The sequence below is a fragment of the Ptiloglossa arizonensis genome, chromosome 5, assembly GCF_051014685.1.
Source record: "Ptiloglossa arizonensis isolate GNS036 chromosome 5, iyPtiAriz1_principal, whole genome shotgun sequence".
In the NCBI taxonomy this organism is placed as follows: domain Eukaryota; kingdom Metazoa; phylum Arthropoda; class Insecta; order Hymenoptera; family Colletidae; genus Ptiloglossa; species Ptiloglossa arizonensis.
In genome coordinates this window covers 6,488,021-6,505,369 of record NC_135052.1, presented here as the reverse complement: position 1 = coordinate 6,505,369, position 17,349 = coordinate 6,488,021, and the positions used below count along the sequence as shown (strand labels likewise).

Genomic DNA, 17,349 nt, shown 5'->3' with positions numbered 1-17,349 from the left:
CGTTTCCGAAGTCTCGAAAGTGCGGAGAGTCTCGAACGTTTTGAAAGTCTTGGAACAACCGTGCGCGACGGTTGCTCGTCGTACGATACGCCGATTCGCTGGTGTAAACGCGTAGAGGAAACGATGTAACAGAATGGAATGAAAATGTCGACTTTTGAAGCGAGCGAAAGTAGTCGTTAACCACGTTCGCGTAACGTTAATCGGTATCGGGAAAATACGGACACGTGGCAATTGATTAAAAGACGATAGTAAAATCTTCTTACGGTCGCGTACGTGTTCCGTGTTTTTACTTATCTTTTCACCGGATCGTTATCGATTCACGATGTACGAGACTTTTAAGATTCTTGGCGGTTTATAAAATTACGGAGAGCGTTTTATCCAGTGACAAGAACGAGTATCGAATGGAACGTACGGTTACCGTGCTACCGATTTTTCCGTTCGAAGATGTAATCTCTAAATCGGGGATACGGCATTGAAATTGTCGCGGGATTTTTAATAATCGTATCGATACCTTTGTTGCACCGAAAAAATATCAGAACCGCGACAACACTCGAAATTGGAATTACGTACAATTTCTTTGCAACTTTTTCAAATGTATACATAGTATACGTGGCAGAAATGCAACGTTGTAGGTGTGTTTACGTACGACATGGACGCAAGGCTTATAAATAATGACACCGTTGACCATGAATCGCAAACATCCCGGGCACAAAATGAAACAGCAACTATTCGATGCAGATTCTTTTTGCAGTCAGTTTCGATACGCACCGCAAAGTAACATTTATACTGCGAACCGTACTAAATTTATTCGTTTTGGGTGCAAATTATGTGGAAGAGGTAACTCGTAAAAGAGCAAATGTTACACGCGAGTATATTTATCGGTAATAATACCGGTAAATTAATAATGATATACCGGTACTATTCGTAAACCGGTTAGCATCTTATTGGCATTTTCGTATCTCGGTTTCTGTAATAATTATTCAAACCCGAGCGGAAAATATCGCTATAATACCGTTATAAACAATGAACGCGTATTTCCGACGGCATTATTATACTACCGAAAGCGTGTTAAAGAGACTCGAGGAAGTAATTATACATCGAGGATATCGCCTGGTAGACACTTTTATACGTTTATGTTAATTGTGGCTAAACTTTATCGATTACTCAACTTACAGTACCGCGCATGAATAATTACCTATGTTATATTTTCGCGCGCAATACGCGAGAAATGATCCATCTATAAAAATAATTGGACGTTTTCGAACACTCTGTATATTTATTTCGTACATTCTCTTTTATACGCGTCCAAAATATTTCACCGATACAATACACTTCTAAACTAACGTTATCTCTGTAAAACGACGATACGTTTTATTTTACCCAGTTTTCAAACCTTTTCGAATACCATCACCGAAACCGAGAGAACCCGTTCGCGGATTTCGAAACGCGGAGGACGGTAATCGGTTTATTTTCAACGATTCTAAGTACGTGGCCCCGTGGCTACGGTGAGAAAGAAATAGTCGAGGAGACAGGTAACCGGTCAACCAGCCATCCAGGCAGCATCGGCGCCCTCTGTGCGGAACGCAAAGTCCCGACGGGGCACGGAAACGCGGTTCTACCCGGTGTCGTACCAGGGTAAATACTCTCGGACACGCACGTATCGTTGTCTCGGTTTCATTAGTCGTGCGTTATGCGCTGGCATACCATAGAAGGCGGCCGGTTTCTGTCGATCGGGCGAGTAACGAAGTGCGTTAATGCCGCGAGCGGCTGCTCATTGTGGGAGCGGCTGAGTTACGGTCAGCCGCGATATCTTTTTACGCGGACACCCCGGCTTGTTAACGATAGAAATCCGATCGGTACAATGCCATTATTTAGCCGCTATATACGCCTCGCCATTAGCGGCCGCGGAGCCAGCTCGTACGACGGCTAATGATTTCATTTCGACCTCTATCGCGGGGAATCGCAGCCGGTCATAGAAACGACGACGTTCCATCCATTTCAATCGCGGGACCGTGGGCTGCGTGCGTGGCATCGGTAAACGTTGACGTCGAGATCGTCATCGGAGAAATATCATTCGACGCGGTAAATACAGTGGTCGCGTTACGAAACGCGGGACAAATTGGACCGAGACTGGAATCCATACGACGTGGATACGGCTCGCTGTTTCAGAAGCTGGCTCGCGAGAACGGTGAGCAGAGAAGATGGCGAATTAGCGAAAAATATCGCGAGCGGAATGCTGGTTACTGTTGCGATCCAGCCGAGTCGTTATCTCCTTCGAAAGAGGAACGCGTTGCGGGAGGAATTTTGAAAGTGGCTACAAGGATTAGGACACCGTTGGGTTTTTAACGGGAGGAAAATTGTAGCGGTGGAAAATTGTAACGGTGAAAAATTGTAACGTTGGAAAATTGTAATGGTAGAAAATTGTAATTGGAAATGGTAGGTGAGAAATATCGCGAGTAGAATTCTAAATGCAGATGCGATCGAGTCGAGTTATCTCCTTGGATAGAAGAACACGTTGCGGGAGGAATTTTAAAAGTGGCTCCAAGGATTAGGACACCATTCTGGGTTATGGGCGGGAGAAAAATTGTAGCCGTGGAAAATTGTAACGGTGGAAAATTGTAACGTTGGAAAATTGTAATGGTAGAAAATTGTAATTGGAAATGGTAGGTGAGAAATATCGCGAGTAGAATTCTAAATGCAGATGCGATCGAGTCGAGTTATCTCCTTGGATAGAAGAACACGTTGCGGGAGGAATTTTAAAAGTGGCTCCAAGGATTAGGACAACGTTGGGTCTTTAACGGGAGGAAAATTGTAGCGGTAGAAAATTGTAACGATGGAAAATCGTAACGGTGGAAAATTGTAACGTTGGAAAATTGTAATGGTAGAAAATTGTAATTGGAAATGGTAGGTGAGAAATATTGCGAGTAGAATTCTAAATGCAGATGAGATCGAGTCGAGTTATCTCCTTGGAAAGAAGAACACGTTGCGGGAGGAATTTTAAAAGTGGCTCCAAGGATTAGGACACCGTTGGGTTTTTAACGGGAGGAAAATTGTAGCCGTGGAAAATTGTAACGGTGGAAAATTGTAACGGTGGAAAATTGTAATGGTAGAAAATTGTAATTGGAAATGGTAGGTGAGAAATATCGCGAGTAGAATTCTAAATGCAGATGCGATCGAGTCGAGTTATCTCCTTGGATAGAAGAACACGTTGCGGGAGGAATTTTAAAAGTGGCTCCAAGGATTAGGACAACGTTGGGTCTTTAACGGGAGGAAAATTGTAGCGGTGGAAAATTGTAACGATGGAAAATCGTAACGGTGGAAAATTGTAACGTTGGAAAATTGTAATGGTAGAAAATTGTAATTGGAAATGGTAGGTGAGTAATATTGCGAGTAGAATTCTAAATGCAGATGCGATCGAGTCGAGTTATCTCCTTGGAAAGAAGAACACGTTGCGGGAGGAATTTTAAAAATGGCTCCAAGGATTAGGACACCGTTGGGTTTTTAACGGGAGGAAAATTGTAGCGGTGGAAAATTGTAGCCGTGGAAAATTGTAATGGTAGAAAATTGTAATTGGAAATGGTAGGTGAGAAATATCGCGAGTAGAATTCTAAATGCAGATGCGATCGAGTCGAGTTATTTCCTTGGAAAGAAGAACACGTTACGGGAGGAATTTTAAAAGACGCTCCAAGGATTAGGATACTATTCGGTTTCGGATGGTAAGAAAATTCTACAATCGGTGAAAAATATCGCGAGTAGAATAAATAATTCTAGATGCAGGCTCGATAGTGTCCAAGAATTTATCCTTGATTTTTACCATACGATTAAACAATCGAACAAAGTTTTAAAAGACCGATTTTCGAGACACTTTGTCCAAGAGTAGGTACTTAATCTTTTGTAACATCTTGCATTTGCTACTAACTTTCAGCATTTTTACAAACGAATAAATGTATATTTCGATCATATTTTCACTCATAATGTAAGTCAAATATATCATACTGCTACTTACATCGACAAGGGTAAAATGTACCGATTCTCAAACTTGGATCACAATTTTGTCATCGTAAACTTACCTGAAACAAATGAAAATAGAAAATTAGTACAGAATAATTGCAATATGAAAATTAATAAGCATACATTTTTTTATTTAAAAATGGAGACTTGTTAAATGACATTTGTAGCGATATAAAATTCGTCACGACCGGTAGTCCTATGTACCGTGTGGAGCTGAGAAGTTGACCTGTGGAAGAAGGTCGAACTTTGTAACAAAGGTTACAATAAAGGATTTTGGTTAAACTTTGTGAAGCCTGCGGCTGAGCAAAAAAGTGTCCGACGCTCTCCACGATCCCTCTTACACGTACCATTACATTCTCCTTAATCCAGGAGTCATCTTTCCAGCTCCCAGCTATACGTACAGGTGTCCACCCATGAACGCTGTTTTCCATAGGAAATAAAAATTTCCTCTTCCCGAACGTATTGTTCCAAGCTTCCTGGAAATCAGCCAGCATCTAATAACGGTTATAAAGACCGATGCTAAGACCTAGATGCACGCCGCGTGCAGCTGTGTTCAGGAATCCCCGTTCACGAGGCTAACAACAACGAACGACGATCCGAGTCCTTCGAATACCTAATTCGCGACGCGCCACTCCGCTGCAATTATCGTTCCGAATCGTTGGCCAGCGAGAATTGAAAATGTACTTCGAACGAATAACGACGCCTACGATTTATTTACTAGCTCGAAACTCGCTCAATTTATACGCTACTACCGTGATTCGTAGCTCCGCTTGTTCGTTTTCAGAAATTCAGGTGCATTCGGTTTCTGGAATTTCCCATTTCCATGACAACTAACCTCCCACACCTAACGATTTGTCACGCTCAACGACTTTCTCTCACTTCGTACACAATGTAAAAAATTACACTCCAGCCTTCGAACCGTTAAGATCATCCTTCCGACGTACACGTTCGAACCAGATCGCTGCAGATATCACCGAATTCTTGTTCATTAGTCTTTCGATAAATCATCGTACCGCACTAACGAGTATTCTTCGCGAGCGCACCTCGATCTCAACGTAGCTCTATTAAGTTAATTTGTATCAGAGATAGTGTATTCGCGCGATCGCTCGATACATTACAAAGTGTCGAACGTGCCTTAGAACCTGTTATACAAAACGTAATAAACGAAATACGCTCGTCGAGGATCGAATCCGTCTTATTATCCTTGAATTTATCTATCTTCGGAACTTTTTACTCGGCGACTTTCACGCACGAGGAAGAAGAAGAAAAAAGAAACAATCGTATCGAAGAAAGAAAAGCAACAGAATATAGTAAGTATCGAAAGGATTGCATTCTATAAAAACAAGGTGAATCGGGCATCGAGTCGACGATTCGATACCCTCTAAACTATTCGAACCCGGTGAAGATTCCAGCTAAGGACAAAATTCTCCGAGGCTAGAGAGGCTAACGACGCTCTCGTTGTTTCGAAACCTCGGCGGTGGCCAACAGTTGAAAACGCGGTTCTAATAAAGACAGGAGAAAGAAGAGCGGCGAGGCAGGATTTAATCCGAGCCATCTCGTTCATCGCTCGACTATGAAAGTTGACCCGGAGGGCCGGAAGCGAACGCTTACGACTCGCCGTTCTCCGGATAAGACCCGGCTACGTACTGACCTTTAATTAGTTACCGCGGGGCTGCCAGCAGTATTAACGGCTTCCTGGCCTGCTAAATAAATAAAAGAAGTCTGCGCTGCTAGAAGCGGACGGCCATGCCGGCTGAAAGAGTTGAGATCTTTCACGCGGCGGGGAAAAGAGTCGGAGGGGGGACGAGGAAAGAGAGAAAACGACTCGCTCGAGCCAGAGAGGGAAACATAATCGAGCTTCAGGCCGCTGATTATATGCGAATGCCACGCTCGGTGGCTCAAGCACATCGCGAAGAAACTCGCGTGGAAATTCAAACGCGCCCGCGATCCACGCTCCTTCCTTCCTTTCCCGGTAATTAATTGGCCGGTTCTAGCCTTCGAGAGCCGCACTCGACCGAATTTCCACTCGACCATGAGGCGATTTCGATGGGATCTAATGAATTCGATTCCGGCCCCGTGCCCCGCCATGGTGCGCTCTACATTGTAAATACATTATATTTTCGTTCGTTAAATTAATCCGTTTCACCGGAGAGACCACGGTTCGTTAAAGGTATCCTGCGCCCGGCGTGCATTTGGAATTAAGATTATTGCACCGGGCCGTTAGAACAAGCACGAACGTTTTATAACGATAGAGATAACGCCCGCGAACGAGTACGGTATTGCATCGCGGCGTACTCGCGGCTCTTTTCCTCGGGTGCAACAACAACGAACAACGATCAAGGGGGCGGAGAAAGTCGGAGGGTGCGGCGAGCACGGAATACGCGGGATTTTTTCTTCTACGAGAGCCTCCGTTCGGGGAATTTCAGGGAACTCGAGAGGAAAATTCCTCGATGGTGTACCGTTCGAGAGGAGGGACAATGGGACGATTTCTGGAACGAAGAGAGAAACGTTTGTATTTAAACCGCGGCCGTGAACGCGCGGAAGATTTTTAACAATATTCTTTTCGTAGCCAGGAAACGAGAAATGGTAGCGGAGTGGAACGCGAAAAGTACAATGAATCGTGAAACGAATGAACTCGAAGTCAAAGTATAGTCGGTGATCGGTGAGAGTCCACTTCGAACAAAGTCGATCGCGTCGAGGAAGATAATACGGAGTAATTACCATTTGTCTGAATAATCTAGAGGAATATTTTACAGAAGGATGGGTCTACGAAGTAAAAATTACAGTACCGAAAAGTACGCCGTATTGTACAAAATGTTAACGAAGAGTATTGTGTAATCGAGTCGAATTTTACAACGTCGAGAAAGAGAGCTGGAACGTATCGAAACATGGACGGAATAAAATCTAGAATCGTCCGAACGCAGAATGAAATTGGAGGATCGGTGGATCGACAGCAACTTCAACATCCTTATAACACTGCACCCGTAATGTAGAATAGAATACAGCACGATCAACTTCCGTGACGATCAGGAAGGCTGCCCGCCTTAATAATACACGCCGACATTTTCTTACCTCCGACTTAGACCTGGCCCATTGCTAACCGTCACGCTGGTGATCCTAATTAAATTGCCGCTAATTAAGATCGACCTTAATGCACGCTCTCGCAAGTTATATCGCCTATCACGAATTAATTTTCGCGCGTGCAAAGGCCTGATGTGCGTTTCTAGGTTCAGTCTTGCCGTCGAATCGACACGAAACAGTCGCTTAACGAATAACAACCGTTAAAAATCGTTATCTGTGTAACGAATCGGTGTTACACAACGTCCGGATGATTTTTACGAACTGGTTAATAGAAAATCGTGTAATGGTTTTGCACGAGCTACGTTGAAACGTTCTACGGAATGTTTCGTACGTGCATTTTCGCGACTGTAGCGAAATCCGTGCACGTGAGCCCCGATTTACGGGGAACCGTGCGCGTAGACCCCGGTTTACCGGCCGGTCGTCGGATGCCCGAGTAGCCGTCGAATTATTTCGTTATTATCGGTTGGAAATTAACGATATTAACCGTTAATGACTCGATCGCGCGATATAAATCCTCGTACACGGTACATTCGTATTTGACTCGGATTTATGTTCGACGAAGAGTCACGTACATCGTTGGCCTAGCGACGGCACGAAAAGACGGCTAATGAAGTAATTTTCAATCGCGGAAAGAGATCTTTATCGTATTCCGAGTCTCGAAATCTCCTGTTCGCTTTTTAATTATTTAAACGTGCAATTGCACGCGATCGGCGGCACGCACGGGCGGAACGAGAGTATCGTGAAAACATATCGTTACAGCAACAGCTACGCGTACTTAAGCCCTCGCAACGTGCCCCGGATAATTAGATAAAATGATACACGCCGTGGCGCACACGAGCCAGACGAACGTGGGCACACCGATCGCGATGCAGTTCTACAAAAGCGTGTTAATTGGACTATGTCTAATTAAGGGATACCGACCGAGGGTCAAATCGAGAGATACGAAAATCGACCGATTTTTAAAATGTAATTCAAGAAGAAAAATAACACCGACTGTAAATCAATCCAGGAGCTTATCAACATGCGCATAACTTGATTTTTCTTATCGATCGTCTCTCCGCAAATTACCCATAGTTAGGGATAAGTAGGTAAGAATAAATCGTGAATAATACTCTCAGATGCTAACGGTACGTAAAGAAAGTTAGATAAAAATAAATAGGGGTAGTTCGGATCGAAGGTTTGTAGCCGCGTGCTTAACCCTTGCGTATACACATTCGTATTTGTAGCGCAAGTAAGCGGATGGAGGTAGATCGACTGCACAATTTATTTTTCTTCTATGACGAATAAACACCATTTTTCCCTATTTTTGTCCTGTGTATAACGTGTTCAATTTTTTTTAATTCAACTTCTAATAATTCGACCATTTTATTTTTGGTTTCTCTTCGGTACGAACGAGAAACAAATTTTTCGTTCATTCGACAAAGGAGGCCAGAAGTAAACTGTTCGAAACGTTCCGTGCAAGAAAAACGAAATGCTTGGAATTACATCTGTGTTTCTTTTTTCCTTCGACCAAGAATTTAAATTATTTTTTACCACGGTAGCTCGTAATTACAGCGCGATACATCGATCGGATAGGAAGGTGTGGCTGAGTGGGTTTCCACGCTACAAACGATAAAACACGTAACTCTATTTACGCGCAGTAGAGGAGACTATTGACAGTAACGAGACGGTTAGTTGCGTGTAACGTGTTTTGGAACTAGCAAAGTTAGTCCGTCGCTATTCAATTATTTTACACGACCTGAATCGTTCAAAACGATACCAGAGCCGAAGAAAGAATTCCACGCGAAATATCGTACAAAATTATGGCGCCGGAATTTTCCACTCCCGTTCGAGCCTTTTGTTCTATATGCGAACGTACCGGTGTTGGAATAAATATTTTGGTACCGAGCTGTCGCTGGCTTTCCCAGAGGAGACGCAAACACGACACGATTTCGGCAACAACGCGTGTCGAAGACACTGAAAAGATTAATTTACTCGTGTCTGGAAATTCTTGGTCTAGGTCGATTACTCTCTCGATGAATAAGTTCAATCTCCGCAAATCCAAAGTAAAACAAAACCCCGTTTGATATCACGTCCCACCGTAACCCAATTATCCCAGATATTCCTCGATATTAAATTCCGACGTATAGATTTTTACGGAACGTTAGGCGGTATGCCGTGTATCGATATCGATATCGATACGTTCGGTGATCCGACGCCGCGACGTTAAGTGGGCGACAACCTAGCTCCCTTTCGTTTCTGAAAATAAAATTCACTCGCGAAAGCGACAGTATCCGTGAAACGAGCTGGCAGGACGCGGTTACGGTACAAGGGGATAGAGATGAAGCGGTTCGAACGCGCGCTTCTGGTTCGCTCGTTCGACCTTCCTTCCTTTCAACCCTCTCCTCCGCCACCTGCGCGGTACTACTCCGTCTTCGTCGATTCCTCAGGGTCTCCCTCTGACACGGAGGGAATGAATAGCGTGCGTTCACGGTAAGGCGCTCTCCGTAATGGTGGCACACGCCGTTACCACTACGGGAAAAGAGGAGGAAAGGCAGCCGGCCGGCTCTCTGCGGCTGCGACCGCGGCCACAGCGGTGGCGCGCAGCTCTACTTACAATAATTAACATGATTGCCATTATACGTACGTGCGCCGGCGTGCGTCCTAATGGCCAGCCAACGACCACCGTTGCGAAACCTCGCCGAGTCAGAAACGCCTCGCGGATGCGTCGAGGGTGACCCGTGGTAATCGAATCGGAATGAAATTATCGGGGGAACGGGATTTTTTGTTTGCGGTTACCGGGGGGCCTTCGACGTGGGTCGTGGATCGACCCCCGGGGGAAACTATACGTTTCGAGAATTAGACTCGTGCACGATGCGTTCCACGGGCGAAGTTTTATTCCTAGGGTGGATAACGCGTAACGTCAACGCGTAAACCCTGTTGATAAGCGATAGGTTGCTCAATCATGGACGAGTTTTGTCGTTCGATGGGAAATGGAGCTGTTACGTTCGTTGTTTTATTTGTTCGAAAGATGGCACTACCGTTTGATGAACATGTGTGTGAAGTTTCTCGTGTAGATCCGCCGACTCGTTCGTATATTTACGGTTGTTCAAAGTTGAACCGTCACGGTACCTTTTTACAATGGAAGAGACGACAAAACTTATCGAACAACCTGGTATTGGGATAAACGGAATTTTTACACGTGAAAAATTATTTCGAGAATAGAAATTTTCACGTGTGACTTTTCTTATATTTCGATATTTCTCCGATGCAGAGTTGCAACTCTTTTACATTTCCCGAGGCTACACACCCATCAGTTATTTACTTTATAATATCGTATAAAATATCGGCTGGGGACATATTCTTTCCGGTGCTTCGATATGTTTTTTATTACTTTGAGATTCAATTGAATAAGTTTATAACATTTTAAATTCGCTCTCGATAAGTTCTAATATTTCTTGTTAGGGGTGTATGCGTATAGATATTTGTTCGTTGAAACGGTTTAATTTTTATTCGTTCGCTATGAAATATTTCATTCTACAATTCTGTGACGACCATTGCGCTATTACGTTATCGTTGATCTTATCCTCTATCGTAAATCTGAGGTTACTTAATCTCTCAAGCATTTTTTACATTCCACCGTATTGTTTTTAAATAAAATTCTGAAATTGTGACCGTCGTAAGGATAACGGTGATTCCGTGCAAAGCGGGATCGTAGTGTTCCTCGACGCTTTGTCTCTTTCCGCGCGGTATTTTCCCGATTAGGATGAAAAAACCTTTGAATACCTGGAAATACGCGAGAGGGATTTTCGTGCGAGTACTCACCGTGCAGACACAGAAATCGTCCGCTCGCTATTCACAACGCGTGAACAAATTACGACAATTATACCGCGCGAACGTCGTTACTTTTGTACATTCTTTTTAACGATAAATCGATTCTCCTTCAGTTTCTCCAGGAAATACCTCCGTTTTTATACCTGCGATCTAACCCGTATTTGAACAAATTTTTTTTTCATTTTCACACCGAAAGGAATTTTGTCTGCCTTCGGCGCATTGTAACAAAGAGTTCCACATTCTTTGAGTAATTTTGACAGATCACAGGGCGGGAGAATTTAATACAGGTCAGATGACTCGTTTACTTTCACAGATAGGAAAGAACGTAAGACTGTGCGACGATTTATTTTTCGTTCCAGGTGAAAGCACCACGGACATTTCAAAGTCATTAATTTCTTTCTAAACGGAACGATGTGTACTTTTATTTGACTTCCATCGAGAACAAGACGAATGCAATGACCCACGGTTCAAGGTCATCCAAAGTTACTCAATACTCAAAGATACAAAATCCCGAACCGTTACGTCTATCTCTCGAAATGAAATATTTTTCTTCTTAGACGACCCTCGGTGATCTCGAAGGATGAGTCATTGTATTGCAAATAAACCCTGGTGTTTCGGATAATCGCACGAAGGATCGAGAATCGACTGGACATTCGTTTTAATTGGACGGTGATAAATAATCGTCGATGATGGATCGCTAACCAGCGACGATGTCGTTTGTTAAATCTGTTCGATGTTTGTGCAAGTTTTCAAACCCATTGTAGCAATATTTGAACGCCTTTACGACGCTTGTAATTACGGCCGTATAATGGTGCGGCTAATTATTATAATTCCTCTACTTCGAGCGCAGTTACGTACACGTTACAAATAATTAATACGCAACGAGGTGCACTCTTCTAATAACTCGATTTAAATAAATTAATCCGATTACGTAGTACGGATCGTTTATTTATCTGGCATTGCTATCTGACAAGGTAAACGATTTGAATACCGCTCATTTAAATAAATTACCAACCGTTGTTTCTACGTAATATTGTACAATGTTTTTCTAATATATGTACAATTAAACTTCAATTATGATAATTCGAGCGAATCGAATTAAATCCGATGAAGTATTCGAACGTTGCGTCTGAAGAATCTGTTGCAGAGACTTTAACGTCACCGATTTCAAATTTTCTAACAAGGTGCCTACGTTTCGTGCGATTAGGTCTGCGACTGTCTACTGTGCGCGTTGAAGTCTCTCAAAGTTACCCGTCGAAGAAATTTCACACGCATACCGGCAAATAGTAAGCGGAACTTTGGACCATTCCCAATCAAAAATCGCGAAATGGACACTTTTCCTGTTATTTTTGAAAATAAACATTCGCAGTCCCTGTTTTCGAATACTCTATCGAACATAAATAACGTTTCGCCGCAACCTTCGTTTACATAAACGCTGCGAAAGTGTCGGAATATTCGATACGAAGTCATAGAATTCAAACACAACTCCGAAATTTACCGTCGAAGAACAATATCCATAGACGACTCGTGGTAAGTTAAAAATGCAACCGCAAAGGTCTTCGAAAAAAATTCGAATTGTCACCAATAATGCGGCAGAAATCGAACGCCTAAAATTGCGTCGCAACTGAATCGATATCGAATTTTATCCAATCGATAGTTGAACGAAATTTCTTTTTTTTTTATTCTTCTTTTATCCTTTGTATCTCTTTTCTCGCGTTGATCGAATTTTATCATACAGGAACGAATCTGTCGAACTTGTACGCGCAATGGTTAATCGAGACGATCTCTTTCAATTCCGAAAGAGTATTGATCACCTATACCCTACCATCGTACGCAAAATTTGACAGTGTCTCTGTAAAGACCAGCTGGAAATAAAAAAAAAAAACTTAAACGAAGAGCCGACGGATCGGGACGACATCGAATAGCGGAGACGCGAGACGTTTCTACGATATTTACCATTCACGTCTAACACGACATTCTATCCGAATCGCAGAAGCACCATCGGGCCTTTTAACGCACGCACATCGTTCAAGGTATTACGCCGCCGCCGCCGCCGCCGCCGCCGCCGCCGCCGACGACGACGACGAGGACGAGGACGAGGAGCGCGCCACCGTGTCCAGTATCCCGAATCAGCCATCCTTTAAGCCGTAGAGTATCTAGAAATTAACATTTTTCGCGTCTAAAATATGCCCACGCAATTCCATGAAATCCGACGCGAGTTTCAAGTTCCCGGTCGGTGTACACGCGCGTTAATCTCCGGCTCCCTTATCTGTCCCGATGCCGCGAACCTGGCGTCCACCAGGAAGCCCAGGGCCCGGGCGGCGGGGAGGGCGCCAGATAGCGGTTATCCGTCCCTGAAGTAGGTGTATCGGCGAACACATGGCCGAGAGAGGTTGGCAGACACGAGCCATTACCGTGGTGGCCGAAGGTAGCGAAGTAGCGAGTCGGACGGTAATGGTCATTACGAGCACGCTCCGCTGATTGTGCGCCGCCACGGGACCGAGGCGGAGAGGGCATCATCGTCGACCCGGAGACCCGCTCTTCTATACACCGCCGTCCGTGCAAGCCGCTCGCTCGTGCTCGAATATTCTTTTATTAAGCTAGGCGCTGCCCGCGCCGGACTAGTTCGTTAGCTAATTTAATGCCAGCCACTGAACGCCGCCGACGCGCTCGCCGCCGGGGGCCTTACATCACTTTAATCGGGCGCGCACGGTGCGATGAACCCCGACCCTTAACCGTACGGTTCGCCGTACGGTTCAAATTGAGACAAAAGTGCGGTGCCAAGGACGCCGACCCGTACCAATGCGTTTACCACCGATAGTTCAACCGAGAGAGGGACAAGTTTTAAACGGAACACGGATTCTCTTAACATTGGAATTGGAAATCTGGATGGTGGTCTTTGGGCGTGTCGGGTGAGCGACAAAGGAGATCATCGATTAGTTTTCATTTTTGTTAAATGTGTGAAACGTTTAGCAAGATTTAGACAAAGTTGAAGAGACGTCGTCCGAGATTCTCGGGAATTGAGGGTTATTCGGAAGATCGACGAGAGGAGATGAATTAGGTGGAAGGAAGTCGGATTTTCGGGGTGTTGGGTAATCGAGATTCAAAGGAGATTGCTCAGTTTTGATTTCTTTTGAATACAGAATATGTGGAACGTTTAGCAAGAGTTTGGAAAAGTTCAAGAGCCGTCGTCCGAGATTCTCGGGGATTGAGGGTTATTCGGAAGATCGACGAGAAGAGAGAATTAGATGGAAGAAGGTCGGATTTTTGGATGTTGAGTAATCGAGATTCAAAGAAGATTGCTCAGTTTTGATTTCTTTTAAATACAGAATATGTGAAACGTTAGGAAGATTTAGAAATATTGAAGAGTTGGCGTCCGAGATTCTCGGGGAGTGACGGTTATTCGGAAGATCGACGAGAAGAGAGAATTAGATGGAAGAAGGTCGGATTTTTGGATGTTGAGTAATCGAGATTCAAAGAAGATTGCTCAGTTTTGATTTCTTTTGAATACAGAATATGTGGAACGTTTAGCAAGAGTTTGGAAAAGTTCAAGAGCCGTCGTCCGAGATTCTCGAGGATTGAGGGTTATTCGGAAGATCGACGAGAAGAGAAGAATTAGGTGGAAGGAAGTCGGATTTTCGGGATGATGGGTAATCGAGATTCAAAAAAGATTGCTCGGTTTTCATTTCTTTTAAATACAGAATATGTGAAACGTTAGGAAGATTTAGAAATATTGAAGAGCTGTCGTCCGAGATTCTTGGGGATTGAGGGTTATTCGGAAGATCGACGAGAAGAGAAGGATTAGATGGAAGTAGATCGGATTTTTGGATGTTGGGTAATCGAGATTCAAAGAAGATTGCTCAGTTTTGATTTTTGTTGAATACAAAATGTGTGAAACGTTAGGAAGATTTAGTAAACTCGACCAAGAATCTGCGTTTACGAACGATGATTCACCGGGAGAAGGAAAAGTTTTAATGGGGACACGGATTCTCTTCCTATCTTTCGTAAAAATTGTAGCGAATTGGAAATTTACGTAGATGGCGGAAGTTAAGGGTGTTAGGTGGTTGGAACAGGAGAAGATCGATGAGTTTCGATTTTTGTTACGTATGTATCGTATGTAACGTAAGTAATAATAAAAAGTTCTCATCCGAGATTCTCGTGCCTCGAAGTCTATTTGGAAGATTAACGAGAAGGGAAGGATCAGGTGGAAAGAAGTCGGATTTTGGGGATGTCGGATGGCTAAGACTCGAAGAAGATTGCCGAGTTCTGATTTTTGTTAAATACAGGGTCTGTGAAACGTAAGGAGTAGTTAAAAATCTCGAAAAGTTCTCATCCGAGATTCTCGTGCCCCGAAGTCTATTTGGAAGATTGACGAGAAGAGAAGGATCAGGTGGAAAGAAGTCGGATTTTGGGGATGTCGGATGGCTAAGACTCGAAGAAGATTGCCGAGTTCTGATTTTTCTTAAATACAGGGTCTGTGAAACGTAAGGAGTAGTTAAAAATTTCCAAAAGTTCTCATCCGAGAATCTCGTGGCCCGAAGTCTATTTGGAAGATTGCCTCGCAGAGAGGAATTAAGTGGTGAACAAGAGGATCTGTGATTACGACCGATGGTTCACCGAGAGTAGGAAAAGTTTTAATCGAAACACGGATTTTCTCTCTTTCTTTGGAAATTGTCAAGACTCGGGAAGATTGCTGACCTTTGATTCTTTTCGAATACAGAAAACCCCCGAAAATTCTCATCGAGTCTCTCGTAATTCAAACTTTATCCGCAATTCTTCGAAATCGTATCGGAGAGATCAGGTACAAGTGATCAGTCCTGAATACCGACCAAGGGCAATATATTCAACAGAGGTGTTTATAAAAGTGTGGCGGCACCTCTCACACTCGCCACCAGAGGGAAACTGACCGCTAAACTCGTTTCCCACGAGTTCCCATACCAGCTCTAATCGGTGTACATACGATTCTTTACAGATCCCCAATGTCCTGGCGTACAGGGCAGGGCCTGCCAGGATGCCTTACCGATGAGTTCACTAGCAGATCTGAGATAAAACATTCTTCCTTCCTTTTTCTATTTTCACGAACTCACTCTTTCTCCATCACCCTCCAGAAGCCCCCGCACAAGAAACGAACGAGAATGTACACGAATGGAAAATCGATCGAGTTTGAGAACAACGAGTTAAAGTTTCGAAAGGAAATTCTTGCTTATCAAAGGGTGTATCATCGTGTCCGATTAACGTTTCCTCTTACGATTCAAGGGACGGTGCGAAACCTTGACAGTTGCAACGATACAGTTGATCAGTTTAAGCACGCACCAAACGTGTTTCGAGAGAATCGCGTTACTCTTCGAATCACGAGCTTTTCAAAGCCGGTCGAATTGGTTCTCAGAATTCTCGGTGACGACGAACGTCTATAAATTCTTCTCGTAATCGTTACGGTTCAACCCGTTAAACGATTATAAACCACGTAACGTTCGTTAGCGAATTTAATACCAGTTGGTACGTACACTTGCCGCCATGGTCTCTATATCACTTTAACGCACCGCAGTGAAGTTCAAAGTTGCACCAGGTACGATGAACTCGTCCGACCGGAGGATACCCGATGGTTACGTCTCGCAATTCGCGTTTGTCCCAACAGCGTAGCTTCAAACGCGTGTCAACGCACCGAGAAACTTGCTACGGGATGGATGGTTTTCTTACATCGATTTATAACCATATTATTAACCATCGCAACGCTCGATGGTTCACGATCGAAGAAACCGTTACCTTTGTTATCATTCTCCGGCAAGTTCTGATTCTCTTATCGCGAACTTCTTCCAGACACGAATCTCTCGCGATTTGATTTCGATGAATTTCGTTTATCGAGATTGGCAACTTACCGGAGGCAAATTTTCAACGCGTACTCGGAGCTTTTAAATGGCTCATTTTGAAAAATGCTCGAAACGCCTTTCGTACCAAAAGTTTCAATGTCCCGTACCGGAAGTTTCTCAACCCCTTGTCCGACGATTTAAGTTTCGACAACGCGTGTCACGATAGCAAGATCGGAACTCTCACCGTTCTCGTGGAACGCTAAACTTTCTTTCTAAAAACATTGCACAAGGGTTTCTTTCTAACGTTCTCGAGAAAATACATTCGAACGTACAAATACGAACAAGACCCATCCTTGATTCTTACATTAGGTTCTTGGATACGTTTCATATCGAACGACCCATTATTCGGCCCGATTTCCTTACCACGAGTCAGACGGTATCGCAAGCGAATAGGTTAATTGCCCGCGCGTGAAGAGTTCGTCGATCCAATTTCGAGGTTTCGATGGTACGCGTTCCAGTAACGGACGATCCACGCTTCCGCTCTCTCGATCGAGAAGAATACCAGAACGATCCCTGTTCGGTGTCGGGGATCGAGGCATTCCTTTCGAGACCCCCGTGGAGTCGAGGGGCGCAGGTG

The 17,349-nt window shown here is 44.0% G+C and overlaps 1 protein-coding gene across 1 annotated transcript in view; it reads right to left on the bottom strand.

Moving 5' to 3' along the window:
* Window positions 1–3,961: 3,961 nt before the first annotated feature.
* LOC143147423 (uncharacterized) overlaps window positions 3,962–17,349 on the bottom strand; it is a 151,320-nt gene continuing 137,932 nt past the window's right edge. The window contains exon 4 of the mRNA XM_076312669.1: window positions 3,962–4,070. Coding sequence (XP_076168784.1) covers window positions 4,056–4,070 — 15 coding nt within the window. The 3' untranslated portion in view covers window positions 3,962–4,055. The remainder of the gene's footprint in view (window positions 4,071–17,349) is intronic.